The sequence below is a fragment of the Leishmania braziliensis genome, chromosome 32, assembly GCF_000002845.2.
Source record: "Leishmania braziliensis MHOM/BR/75/M2904 complete genome, chromosome 32".
In the NCBI taxonomy this organism is placed as follows: domain Eukaryota; phylum Euglenozoa; class Kinetoplastea; order Trypanosomatida; family Trypanosomatidae; genus Leishmania; species Leishmania braziliensis.
This window is the reverse complement of record NC_009324.2, coordinates 135,525-149,356: the sequence shown is the minus strand read 5'-3', so window position 1 is coordinate 149,356 and position 13,832 is coordinate 135,525. Positions and strand designations below refer to the sequence as shown.

Here is a 13,832-nt window from a genome sequence, read left to right as displayed (position 1 = left end):
CCCAGTTGCGGCGGAGAGGAGTGTGGAGAGAAATAATAAAAGAAGGACGTAACTTCGAGAGACGCATTTGTGCGTGCGAACTTAGGCCTGAGGATGAGAAGGGTAACTGTCGCTGAGTGGATTTTCAGTGCTCTGTGGAAGACGAGAAGCTGTTCGTGGCCACACTACCTGCCCACAGGTGTCTAGCACCCCTCCCCTTCCCTTCCCTTCCCTCCGCTTCCCTTCGCAGACCCACAAATACGCAGGTAGTCGACCAATGGGAGAGATTTGTTGTCCCTTCCTCCTCGTCTCTCTCGCCCGCATTGCGCGCTCTCTGCATCTCCTTCAGCCACGGAGTGCGGACACCAGAGTGCACCACCCAAACAAAAAATCAGCCCTTTTTTGTTTGTTTGCAGGCCGCCGACGCGACTTTCTCCCAGTCGTTCCTTTTTTTTATTATTTTCATTTCTCCTCGCTCCTTTTTTGACGCATACGCACGACTCGCTCGCGCTCTCGCGCGCCGTCGCTCCACCTGCTCCTACTCCTCTTCTCTTACTTCCTCCCCCCTCCCCCAGCCGGCACTTCTCCACGCTCACGCGCTGCGGTCTCAACAGTTTGAGCGCAGCGCGTGATATGTACATAGCAGGGGCTCGTATGTGGCCGGGCGTGTACGTGCGCGTGTGCCCGAAATCTTGTTGCTTTGTAGCATCGACCCTTCCTTGTTCTTCTCCCTCACCTCCCCCGGCTCTGTGTGTGTGCCTGCGTGTAATGTATAGATACGGCCGTGTCACATCGATTCCACTCTGTGTTTCTCGTTCGGCTTCTTTCTGCGTCCTCCCTAGTGTATCGGATGTAGTGTGGAGACAGCGAGAGGGAGAGCGAGCGCCACAGACGCTGGCCAGTTTGTTGGCTTGACCCTTTTCACTCTTGTACGCCGCCTCGACCTTTTTTTTTCTTGCTTGCTCACCTGTTCTCTCCTCTCCTCCCTCCGTCTCCCAGGAAATGGTCTGAGGCACTGCAGACTCCCCCACCCCCCTCCCGCCTGCCAACAACAAAAAGAGGACGAGAGCACTGTAGTGCATGCACCACCTGTGCCTCTTGCTTGCGTTGTGCTCTACTTCCTCCCCTCCTTGCCAGCGCCAGGTAGCACATGTGTAGTCATTTCCTCTGCATTTTCATCATCCCCACAGAGCGGTGGAGAACCAGGTAGGTGCTGGAGCAGCGGCGTCTTGGTTGAGACGCAAAAGGGGTGTATCTACACAACCCGCCACAGCAGCCCCCCCGCCAAGCACGTTCCATGAGAGAGTTTCAAGGGAGGAGAGGAATGCACACGTGCCTCATGCCTCGGTGGCGTATGCGTTCCACAGCACGTCTGTTGTGCCCCTTTTCGACTCTCATGAAACTCCTCCACTGATGCGCGCTCTTGCGCACATGTGCGTGGTACGCTCATGTGCATCTGTGCAGTGTATCCCTCTCTCCTCTTCTGTTCCTTTTCTTCTTCCCTCTTTTTGTTTTTGATTCTCCAGCATTTCTTCTGCCGCAGTGGCGAGGGCTCTCATCGGGTGCTCTTAGCTGCGAGAGGTTGTGTGCATAATTGAGGACGCCCACGCATACAAGGGAGAGGGTGGCGTTTGAGTCCGGTGGTGAGACGACGCAACACGGGTTGGCTTGCAGGCGGATTGCTTCTCTCTTTATTTTTCTTGCGCGTGTGCACGTCTCTCTCGCTCTCTGACACGCACCACCTTTCTCACTGCTGCGGTCTTTGGGCTTCCCACTTACATGTATCGGCAGAGGTCCTCCCTCTGCCCCTGTGGTTTCGCTGAGGAAGTCAAGGAAACCGACAGTGCGACAGGGGAGCCGTTCCCCGAATAGTATTCTCGTTTTGTTTCGTTCTCTCCCACGCGGCAACCAATACCGCTTGCACTTTTCCCTCCTCCCCTCCCCTCCCCTCCCCTTATTTGCCAAAATGTTCATAAAGGCAAAAGCCGTAGACAAAACCAAAGCCGCTGCGTTCGATCGCGGCCACTTCGCGCTCAGCTCAAGAGTAGCACTCGCAGAGCTGCCCAAGCGGTCCTATTACTATGAGGGAGAGCGGCGCGACACCGAAGTGGACGCGGCGAGGTCTGACTCATCGTCGTCCTCGGTTTCGAGCAGTCGCTGTTCCAGTCCAAACACTGTGGGCTCACAATGCCGCGCTGCCGTGTCCCGACCGAATCAAGGCAGTAGCGAGAGCGACGGGGACATGAGCGATGATGAGGAAGTCGTTCGACGCGCTCGTGCGGCAACGCAGGCGCTATTCAGAAGCTCGCGGCCAGCGAGTGCGGCAGTTTCGAACTTTGCCCGTTGTGAAGGCGACGGGACTGCTGCACCACCGAACGCACGCCTGGAAAAGTACCTGCGGGGGAGGACGTCATTCTCGCTGCCTATCAAGCACTCGGGACTGACCGCTTCTGCGCCAGCACCAAGCTCACGTCCCACAACGGTGTGGGGTACTTCCAGCAATACTGAGAAAAATCTGTCCCAGCCACAGAAGGGGGACTACCACAAAAGCCACATCCCTGAGGCATCTTCAACTCCCAGCGATGTCTCTGGCGTCGCCAATAACGCCTCCATTGCGTCGAGGATTCTTCCATCCGCCATGGAGCGAGCACTTCAGTGGCACACAACCAATTCTGAGTTTCAGCAGCTCATGACTCTCCTCGCGCAAGATGTGCAACGCGAGCAACACGATGACTTGCCGCCCGCTGCGGTTAGTGTGGCTAACCCATCTGCTGAGAAGGCGTGGCCGCAGTCTCTGACGTCTTCCTCGACCACGAGGCCAACCTCAACCCGGACGTACGTTCCACCGTCGCGGGCGTTTGCGGCGCTGGAGGACAAAGCGCTGGAGCAGCTCTACGAAGACTGGTGTCTGCAGCGTGGCAGAGACGACGAGGAGGAGGGGAACGGGGGGCATGCATCGGGTGACACAGCCGCCATCGGTTCTAATGTGTTCATTGCGGCAGACCACCGCGCCACCGCTTTCTCCGTCGCTGCATGGACGGCGCATCAGTCGGCTTCCACATTGCTGCGACAGGACAGCGCCGCGATGAGTGGTGTTGGGACTGCGGCTTCCTCGCACCGCGTTTCTGACGCCCCCTTCACGTGGGAAGAACTTCTCCAAAGTGAGGTAACCCGCCGTAACACCCGTCATGCCCCCGCGTACGGTCTGGGAAGCAGCGCGATGCTGAGCAATCCAGCTGCGCTAGCTGACCAGGCAACTCGCAGCCTGCAGCGCTTTCTTCAGTCCGTGGCTTGCGTGGAGCGACTCGTGCGCGATAGTCGCTTCATGCGTAGCGTGGCCATGTTCCTCTACGAGCATCACAAAGTCTTCCTGCCCCACTATCGCCTCGTCGCCACCCCGCCAAAAGCCGCACAGGACGCGGCGATCAGCAACGAAGGAGAAGACCTCCATGCAGACTTCTCGGCGCATGTGGGTGTAGAGCACTCACACGCAGAGCACCACGTGTACGAGGAGTTCGGAGAGCGCGTATCAGCCGCACTGCTGTCGGTGCTGACTTACCACGTGCCTGGCTTTGACGAGGCCGAATTCGTGGAGGCCCTGTACGACACGCCAGCCACCTGCGTGACGACGGAGGACGCAGGGGCTGCTTCCGTGGATGGCCTAGGGTTTGGAGGTTTACAGAATGTCCTGTCCTTTCCCGCGTGGCGCCTGCTGCTGGCCATGAGCGGATTCGAGAGTTTCTTCCAGTGGATAATGGATTACATCTACGAAGAGTATGACCTTGACAGCGGAAGTGAAGGGGACGCGCCGTCAGTTGCTGTGGCCGGCGTGCGTGGTTTGCGTGCACTTATTCGGTCTACGTACAACCGCCCAGCCGCAACGAGCGCAGATGACATGCCTGACGTTGACATGCAAAAAGGCGCTGTCCCGCCGAGTGCGACGAGACAGCAGGAAACGCCGCTGCACACGCCAAGCCCTCCAGTGTCCGCTGACACGAGTGACTCTCTCGGGCCTCGTCCCGCGTCGGAGCCTCAGCATTCTTCCCTGCAGCCATCTCCCTCGACCACACGTCTGTCGCACACACCTCCCCCCTCTGCTATGGCAGCACTCTCGGTGCGCGCCTCGCTTCTCTCAAGCGAACGGGGCAGTGGTGCGCATCTGCGCAAGTTCTTCCCTACTCCTCCCGCAAGCGCCGAAAAGGCAAGCGGTGGACTGAATGACATCGGTGTCCCGCCCTATCGCAGGCGGGAAACCACGCATCCTAGAAGGGACCTTCCTCCCATCACGCCGAAGGCTAACTCGATGATGTCAGCCAGTGGCAACATGACAGCGAGGTTTGGTGAGCTGTCGTCTTCGGCAAGTGACTTGGGGTCAGCGCCACCTCCGCTGCGGAGCGAAAGAAATCTCGAGCAACCTTCCGCGGCTTCATCGACCCACGCCTCCACGTTCTCCACTCACGCACAGGCACAAGCGGTGCACCCCCTTGCACCGAAAACTTCCACAGGGGTGCCTCTCCAAGTAGCAGATGCGTCCACCGCACAACGCGGAGGCACCACTCGCGGCAAACCCCGTTTCTCCTCCCGCCCACATACTAAGGCTGGCACCGCGCAGAAACAAAAGCCGCAGATTCCTCGGTTGAACCGCTGAAGGAGAGCGTGACGAAAGTCGCCGATGCATCGATACCGTGCGTTACCTCCCTCTTCTCCCTCTACCCGCTGTCTTCGATCTCCTTTGCTCCCGCTTGGTGGGGAAGGAGGCAGGGCTAAGGTCCTAAATCTTCTTCTTGTTCTGTCTTGACACTTTAATTCTACACCCTCATGACAGGGGACGGACACCCCAGCGCTGGCCTCAGTGTCGAGTGGGTCCCCCCTTCCTCCTCTCACTCTGCGGGGGAGGGGGGAGTCAGGCAACCACCCCGCCCCCCTGCCGAGCCGCTTCTGGTGGCGACAAGGGTCAGGCACCTAGGACGTGGGGAGGGGAGCCCGAGCGCCGCATCGCACCGCATGCCGACAGCCCGGTCGTGGATGGCGATGCGCCAGCGCGACCTGCGACCGCGAGGACGTTTGTGCCATCCGTGTGCTAGACAGGGTGGCAGCGCAACTCGAGCGGCACCCCGGACCCGGGGCCTCGCTGCGGGGGCGGCCGGCATGGTGGGCGCGGCTGCGAGGCGACCTGCGGAGCGGGGTGTGTGGGTGGGCAGAGTATGAGCCTGAGGCCGTGCTCGGGTGGCTGGGTTGGCGCACTGCTGTACCGCGTGCATGCTGCTGCTTCGCAGCACGCGATGGGCCTGCGACGAGCTGGGGGGTTTGAGTGGAACTGGAGCTCATGTTGTATGACCGAGAGTGGACTTGGGAAAACGTTCGGACCAGCTATTGCTTGGCTCATGGAGATCAAATGCCTAGTGGTACGCTGCCAGCTTGACGGAGTGTGCACGGATTTCCTCATCACCACGTCTTTCTAGGAGACAGCACACGCGTATTGAGGTGCAGCGAGAGAGAAGCGGCACGGGGGCGGCCTTCCAAGCAGCGTGTGCGCGTGTGCGTCTGTCCCCCTGTTTGCGCCGCCCTCCCTCCGTTTAGGTTCGTTGAGCCGCAACACGCTCGCCCAAGCGCCGCAGTTCCTTTCCTTCTAATGGTTTCCAGCGCTCTAGAAAGTGCGCGCCTATTGTTTCTCTGCCGCATGTGCAAACCTCTTCATCTCGTCGGTTGTGCTCGGACCTCTTATTTTTCTTTCTCCCATCGTTCTCACTTGGTGCGCCTCATGTGGGAGGGCGGGCCCACTGCCAAGCTGTCTGTTCCCTCTCTAGCCTTCTCTCGCTTCCCCTTCCTCTGCCCACTCGCCCATTTTCACGGTGGGCTGGCGTGTGGGGGCTTCGTGGGTGAGGCGGGCTGCCATACATACCTGTTCATACACCCAGGCTCTTTCAAACACCCACCGACACACACCCACACAAACACATACACGAACGCACTGCTTCTGCACGTTGACGAAGTGTGGTTGCCATGCCCAGTAAATGGGCAGAGGTCGATTCAACTGCATAAAAAGTACTCAAGCAAGCCGTACTCCAGAAAAACGTGGGAGATGCCCAGCGGAAGTCACCGTCGCACTTCGTCGGTGCACACTTCTTCTTCCCATCGGAGCATCATTGAAGCACGTGGCGTGCCAGAGTTTGATCGTGAGTATGCGCGTCAATTGAGCATAGCCAAGCGCGGCCGCAACGATAGCGTGAGGAAGTCCCAGCCCTCCGCCCCGGTGCCAGAGTCGCTTCCAGAGAATCAGCTATACGACTCGGCAGCCCTGGCGGCCTCTCGCATTAAAGACTACGTAGTGACGCACGTTACACCGCCTCGCATTCCGCACTTGAGCAGCAGCAGTCGCACTAGCGAGCACGGAGCCAAATCAATCGGCTCATCCGAGGCGGAGATGGCGCGCGAGCACACGTCGCCGGTTCTTCCAGCCCCGACCACGGGTGAGGAGGTGGAAGGGTGTTCAGTGTCGTTGCCTTTCACGTCTACGCGTCGCGGCAGCTCCTTCGATGACACGGAGGCCCCCATGGCAGCAGCGATAAACGAAGGCGAGAATTTATTGCTTTTCTTAGCCAAACAGACGCTTGTCATCGGTGCCGTGTTTTTTGCCGTACTCTGCGCTGCTGCCTTTGTCGTGTCGTCATCAGCCGACTACAACCCATCATACTTCACGTTCACCGGGGCCTCATTGACGCCGCAGCCGCGGATGCGCGACGCAGCCCTCGCCAGACGGGGGTGGCTCAACCGACTTGTGCCTGAGTTTCCCCGTCAGGCGGCGCTGCATACACGTCGAGCACTGTGGCACGCGCTCAGCTGCATTGGTGTTCCAGGCGTATTCCGCTCCATTGCCTCGATGTTAGTAGTCCCTAAGGCGTACATTTGGGATCCCGCGCAGGCGATGCTGCCGCGCATGGATCAGCGGGTACATCCAGCGCTTCGGTACATCTTCTCGAATGTGAAAGAGAGCGGCGAGGAGTGGGGCCTCGCCACCGTTACCACTCTCGCTGCGTCGGTGGCGCGTTCCCTGGTGCAGCTCGTCGTCGAGCCTCTGGTCATTGTCAGCCGAACCATGCAGGCTCTGTATAGGTGGGTTGGTGGACCTACAGCCTTCTCTGCCATACTGAAGCCACTGCATGTGACCTCTGGCAACACGTCGTCTGCTGTGGCTGCGGCGAAGGCGAACTGCATCCCCATCCCCACGCGCGCCGCATCGACGGCGTTGCTCTCGTTGTGGAGACCGCTGCACTCGCTCTGGGGAGTGTTCATGTCTGCTGCCTCCTCTCTCACTGACACATCGGCGCCGCGCAACGAACCCACCTTGACAGCGAGAATAACGAACGCGCCGACACCTCTTGATAGATCCACACCCTCTCCCATGATCGAGAAGACACTGCCGAGCACGTTGGTAGACGTGACCCCACCTGTCGTTGCTGTTCATGTGGAAGTGCAAACAGCGCACACACACCGCTTAGAAGGCGCGCTTTGGCCGTCATTTCTGGATACGCACCGTCACGAGATGGAGAGCTTGGCAAGGGATGATGTGTGGGAGCTGCTACGAGGTGACGGCGACGCAACGCGGGAAGTCGAGGTGGCGCTGCGCGCTGGCAGCCTCGTGATGGACATAGCCATAGTGTCACAAACGACTGTGTGGAACTCTCTGCAGGCGGCAGGCGGCGACATAGAGAAAGCGACGGGGGATCCGGAGACAAGGCGTCGTGCTCGGAGGGCTGCCATAGATGCTCAGCTGCAGCAGTGGCATTTTCCTCGCCTGCGGGCCTTTTACAACCGCACCGAGTCAAGCGCTGAGGCCCAGAGGGCGTGTTCAGCAAGCGCTACCACCGCCGCTGCCGCGTGCGAGGGCCGTCTGACGGAGTGCCAGCAACAGAGCGTGTCGATCCGGCGTGAGGTGGAGCGCGAGCTTCACAGTTGCATGAGCAACGCGAGAAAGTTGAAGCAGTCGTGCGCGGCTTCGAGTGAGGAAGTGGCTAAGGAGATGAGCGCGCAGCTTCGCAAGCGCAGTGATGAGCTCACTAATTGTCTTGCGAGTCTGTCACAGTCCACGGCTGATCTCGCCGAGCAGGAGAGGCGTGCGGGGCTGCTCGAGCAAGAGAGTCATAAGTCCCAGGTGGCGCTCGCAGCTGCTCGACAGGCGGTCGCCGGTGCTGCCATTGTTTCTGCTGGGAGTCTCAGTAACCCTGAGGCGGTGCAGCAGCAGTGCACCGCGAGCTTGGCGACTGCCGTGAAAGAGTGCGAGCAACGTGTGCATGACACCCGCTGCTCATCAGACGCCGAGCATGCAAGGCAGTTGGCCTTTCTCAAGGAGGAATGCGCCAATCAACGCAGCGCGATGGAGAAGGCGCTGATGGAGAAGGCCAAGTTAGCGGTGCTTCAGGCAGAGGCGGAGTGCAGCGAGCAGCTGAACAAGAAGGTGGCTGCATTCAACAAAAGTGCTGCTAGTGCTCTTGTGCATCACCAAGAGGCACTTGCAGCCGCCAAGGCAGAAGCTGAGAAGCGCGTGGCTGCCTGTGCAGATGCTGCCGAGCAGGCCCGAGTCTCCTTCAGTGCCGAACAAGCGCAGTTGAATGCCTCCTGCGCGGCACAGCTGCTGAGCATTCGGCTGCAGTGTGAAACAGCGGAGCGCTGCGCCGCAAAACTCGCAACGCTAGGCGAGGATGCGCGCCGCGCAAGCATTGCTGCGGTGCAGAAGGCCGAGGCGGCATGCATGGTGCGCCTTTCCAGGGATTTATCCACGCTCAACAGCAGCGCGACGACGGCAAAGTGGCAACTGCAGCAGGAGCTGAAGGCAGCCAGGGGAGAGGCCCTGCGAGGCGCTACCGAGTGCGAGAAGTCAAAGCGGCAAACTGAGGCGGAGTGCGGCATGGCGCAAAAGCGCTTGCGCGAGGAGTGCGATGCGCAACTTCGCAAGGCGCGCAAGAGCAGCACCGCGGTGGCCCAACAGGCACGGGCCGAAGAACGTGAAGCACAGCAGCATATTTTAGCGAACCGCTGGAGGCTTGAGGTGGAGCGAATAACAGCGCAGTGTGCGACTACCACTCAAGCAGCTGTCAATGAGGCTTCCCAGCTGCTGACGGAGAAGCATGCAAAGGCGCAGGAGGAGGCCGTGATTGAGGAGCGGCGACGCATAGCGACGCGGCTCCTTGAAAATGAAAAGGTGTGCCGAATACAAAGTGAGGCGGTGTTGAAGCTCCACCAGGGGCAACTACGTGATCTTGACGGTCGACTGGCCATCTGCACGGCGCAATTCCAAGCAGCCGAGGAGGCCCACCAACAAGCGGTGCAGAGGGAGCGGCAGACATTTCACACCGCGGTGGCTGACAGTGCAAAAGAAGCGTGTTTGGTGGTGACGCAGCGCGATGTGAATGCCTGTGCCGACGTGCGTATGGCTGTCGAGGAGGAGCTGCACAGGTTGCCGGTCAATGCGAGCATCACTGACGCCTTCACACGGATGCTCAAGAGCACCGTTGAGCCAGGGGGACTCACGTGGAAGTTCAGCGGGGCATCCGTGCATGCACTAAAGGGCGGCAAGATTGCAGCCGCTAGTGGGCGTCAGGCGCGCTTCCTCCCGTCTCTCCGCGTGTTAGGCATGCTTTTCGGAGCGGTAGCCTTTGCCTACGTTCTGGCGAAGTGCCCTCTGGGCTGCAGCTTGTCCGATGTCATCATTGCTTGCCTGGCCGCGCTCCGAGCAGCAAACGAGGCTACGATGCCGCTACGCCTACCAACGCTGAGGTCGCGGTTGAGGAGGTGTCGTTCTAGGCACTGCGGGGGTTTGCGCGCAGATGGCGAGGCACCTCTGACGTGGGATGTAGTGGGGGCTTGCATGGCGAACAGCTCGGAGGCCCTTCTTGCTTGGCACTCTGCTTGCTGCACCATTCTATTAAAGCAGGAGACGCACGATCTAAGAGGGAGACAGCACCAAGCGAACGGGTGCCAGACCACGCCGGCGACGGATGCGCTCACCCCACTCTCCGAGAGGGAGCTGGACGGCGCGCAGGCCCTATCCGCCTCCCACAGCGCTCCTGGCGTGAGTCTCGTCTCGGCCCCCACCTTCCCCATCACGCACGAGGACGCCGGGTGGTTGTCGCAGCTGCATGTCACTTTTGTCAATGGTTACTACCACATGTTGGAGATGTACTACGTGGATTTACTCAGCTCTGTGGCGAACCGTGAATTGGCGGAGAGTCAACTGCAGGAGGTGGAGTCTGTGGCGACTCGACAGGCTATAGAGCTGCAGAAGCAGTCAGCGGTAGTGGAGCAGCTCAAGGAGTCTCTCGCGGATAAGGAAAGGCTCCCGAACACCTCAGTCATCGAGGACAGCCTAGTCAAGGCTGAACGACGCGCTGCAGCGCAGGAAGAAACGATCGCCCTCCTCGAGAAGCAGCTGAAAGCTTGCAGAGACGAGCTCGACAGGGCCCGTGGTGTGGTACACACGCCAGTGCCGTCTCTGTGCATCACGGTTGAAGATGCAGTGGTGACCGGACCGGAGAGCTCGGCGTCGCAACAGGTGCATTCCCTGCAGGAGTTAGCTGACGGTAGCGCGGACGGCGACTCCATCAACGCCTCCAACTTCTCTAACCTGGAGAGCGGACTGGTCCCACACCGTGATGCTACGCCGCCGCTTCCGGTGAGTTCGCTGGGAAACCCAGTCTTTCCGTCTGCCACTAAGAAATCAACGATGGTGCGCAATCCCGACTCCACGCGGCGCTACCACAGGTTGAGGTGGGACGATGATGTGGACCTGATGTGACGCCGGTGCGAGACGGCGTATTGGCCTTGGGGGGGCGAAGGGGGGGGGTCGCATGAGTGATTAAGAAGAATCACATGTGCATCGAGGCTCCCCACTTCATCCGAAGGTGCGGTGACTGAGCGCTTCCGCCTTCTTCACCACGTTCGCTGAAATATGCAGTAGGTGTATGTGCGTGTGCGTGCGCCTGACCAGCGGTGGTGAGGAATGCTGTTTTGTCTCTCCTATGGCGGCCTTGTCCGTATGTTATCCACTTGCGGTCGCTTCGGCTTTGCTGCACGCCCTCACCCCCCCTTCCCCCCCCTCTTGTCCGTAGTTAGCCTAAAGAAGGAGGGCGGAGGGTGGGGGACGGACGGCCACAGACGGGCACAAGTGACCCGCGGGACAGGGTGGTCGTGTCACTCTTTCTCTCTCTGTGGAGCCGAATCGGAGCTGACATTTGCATCGATGCGCGCACACGCTCCTCTCGTCTTGCGCCTTGCCAACGCTTTCAACGTGGAAGGCCGCACACCGTTCGCAGAGGGCCGCTGCCACTCCATTCTCGTCATTTCATGTGGCCCACCGCCTGTCTTTTCTCCATTGAACGACGACCCCTTTTTTCTTTTGTGTTTTTTCACGCGCTTTTGATGACGGGGGACGGACACACCCCAGCGTGGCATCAGGGCCCAGTGCCCCTTCCTCTCACTCTGCGGGGGAGGGGGGAGTCAGGCAACCACCCCGCCCCCCTGCCGAGCCGCTTCTGGTGGCGACAAGGGCCAGGCACCTAGGACGTGGGGAGGGGAGCCCGAGCGTCGCATCGCACCGCATGCCGACAGCCCGGTCGTGGATGGCGGTGCGCCGGCGCGACCTGCGACCGCGAGGACTCTTGTGCCATCCGTGTGCTAGACAGGATGGCAGCGCGACTCGAGCGTCACCCCGGGGAACGCGCCGCGGGGGCGGCCGGCATGGTGGGCGCGGCTGCGAGGCGACCTGTGGTGCGGGGTGTGTGGGTGGGCAGAGTATGGGCCTGAGACCGTGCTCGGGTAGCTGGGTTGGCGCACTGCTGTACCGCGTGCATGCTGCTGCTTCGCAGCACGCGATGGGTCTGCGACGAGCTGGGGGGTTTGAGTGGAACTGGAGCTCATGTTGTATGACCGAGAGTGGACATGTGGAAAGAAGAAAGCTTCTCACGCACACAGTGACATGCTGAGTGCCTTGCGTGGGTGTCTGTGACTCTGCTGCAGCACAGCAGGTAAGGAGTGACAGGGGTTACCCTGAACCTTCTCTACGAATGATGCCTACCCATGTCCAACAGCCTTACATTCCCTTTTTCTTGCGTCATTCGCCTTTCTCTATCCGACAAAGCATGCGCGAGTGGCCACCCCTCCGCAATACTCCACGCCCATGATGTGTGCCTGGGCGTTTGTACGGACATGTAAGCCTGTTACTGCTCGATGCCTCGGCGCTGTAGAGTGATCGTGACCCTTCTTCACTGTCCTACGCGTGTGTATGCCGCCTTTTGTCTATTCTCGGCTTTCTCTTGTTATGGCGTTTTCAGGAGTGCAGGGTGTCAAGGGGGCTTCCCGCGCATCAGCGAAGCGTCAGATCGCGGTGAAGGGCATAGCGGCGGTGCGGCGTGTTAAAGGTGTTTCTGCCGCCTCTCCCTCAAACACTGCAGCCAAGCTTGCTTCCGCTGTGTCTACCAAATCAACGTCAGTGGTGGTCGAAGATCACCCTATTGGTCCAGTTGTACACACTGACAGTCGCGTGCTACTTTGCGGGACCTTTCCTCCAGTTAGGAGGAGCATCCAGTTCTACTACCCGAACCCTAACAACGACATGTGGAAGGTGCTTGGATTGGTCTTCTTTGATGATGCTGATGCTTTTTACACTCTTGCTGGTTGCACTTCCCCGCTACTGTCATCGTCGTCTAAGCCATTGGGTGGCCTTGCCGTCACTCGGGCACTGGATGAGGCGCGTATCTTGCACTTTGCTGACTCTCAGCCTATCGGCTTCTTCGATGTCTGCCGACGAGTTCGCCGTCGCCTTGGCACCTCTGCAGATGAAAACATCGAGGCGCTCGAGCGTACGGATGTGGTGAGGGACGTCCTCTTGCACACCCCTCACTGTGCAGCCATCATCGCAACCGGCACGCTGGCCCTCACGTTGCTCCTAGACGATCTGTCAGCTCACGGAACATTTCGTACGAGCGGTGAGGCACCCATGGAGGCTGTCCTCAAGACGCGGCAGGGCAAGCCCAAGTACAATATTCCACCTGTAGGAGGAAAGCTGAAGTGGGTGCCGAGTGAGGCGTGTATCTTCCGCAGTGCTGTCTGGATTTACCGAGGGCCGTCGACTTCACGGGCACTGCCGCTCAGTCTTGAGGAGAAGACGGGACACTACCGCCGCGCAATTGCTATGCATCTACTCCTTCCGCTGGCGAGCGCACCTGCATCTGTGGCGGATACTTAGCTCGAAGAGAAGACGAGGAAAGGGCGGTACACGCAATCCTCTCACACCCTTGAAGCACCTCTCTCTCTCTCTCTTGCTGAACATCCTGTACGCTTTTTTCTTTTTGTTTTGGCATGATATTCACGTAGTGCGTGTGCGTGGCTTCCTTTCTATCGCACTCGTCGCGGGCGCCAGCTCACCGTTTTCTCCCTGCTCGACCCCACAGTCGTATTTGGTGGTTGCGCTCTCTTTTCGTAGGACTCTTCCGCGCTATGCCCCCGTTGTCCTCTTAAAGCCGCGTAATCCCTTCCTCGCTGCTGATCTCTTCGCTCCCACGTACTGCTCGCACGCACATACTCCCAGCAAGAACGACTTCTTCACTGACCCCACATGCGTTGCACGTGCACGTTTTACCATGCAAACACGGCGCTCTCAGCAATGATGCTTTCCGAGGTGTGTGTATTTTCGTAACGTTTGCCAGCATCATTTGCTGTGGATGTCCTGGTCTGTGTCCGAGACTCTTCCGCCTTCGCCTCTATCCTCGTTAACGTCTCTCTTTTGTTCTCTCTCTCGCGGCATATTCCTCGACTTCCGACTCGCCCACTTCTTTTTTGGGCGCTTCAACCCAACCCCA

At 59.4% G+C, this 13,832-nt stretch overlaps 3 protein-coding genes across 3 annotated transcripts; all 3 read left to right on the top strand.

Moving 5' to 3' along the window:
- Window positions 1-1,945: 1,945 nt before the first annotated feature.
- Window positions 1,946-4,627, top strand: LBRM_32_0410 (conserved hypothetical protein; the record flags this gene model as incomplete). Its single annotated transcript, XM_001567349.2, has 1 exon — window positions 1,946-4,627. One exon carries the CDS (start codon window positions 1,946-1,948, stop codon window positions 4,625-4,627), a length of 2,682 nt encoding a protein of 893 aa, XP_001567399.2.
- A 1,434-nt stretch (window positions 4,628-6,061) lies between these two features.
- LBRM_32_0400 (hypothetical protein, unknown function) lies at window positions 6,062-10,771 on the top strand (the record flags this gene model as incomplete). Its single annotated transcript, XM_001567348.2, has 1 exon — window positions 6,062-10,771. One exon carries the CDS (start codon window positions 6,062-6,064, stop codon window positions 10,769-10,771), a length of 4,710 nt encoding a protein of 1,569 aa, XP_001567398.2.
- A 1,485-nt stretch (window positions 10,772-12,256) lies between these two features.
- On the top strand, window positions 12,257-13,219 carry LBRM_32_0390 (hypothetical protein, unknown function; the record flags this gene model as incomplete). Its single annotated transcript, XM_001567347.1, has 1 exon — window positions 12,257-13,219. The coding sequence occupies one exon, from the start codon at window positions 12,257-12,259 to the stop codon at window positions 13,217-13,219; it is 963 nt and encodes a 320-aa protein (XP_001567397.1).
- Window positions 13,220-13,832: the final 613 nt, after the last annotated feature.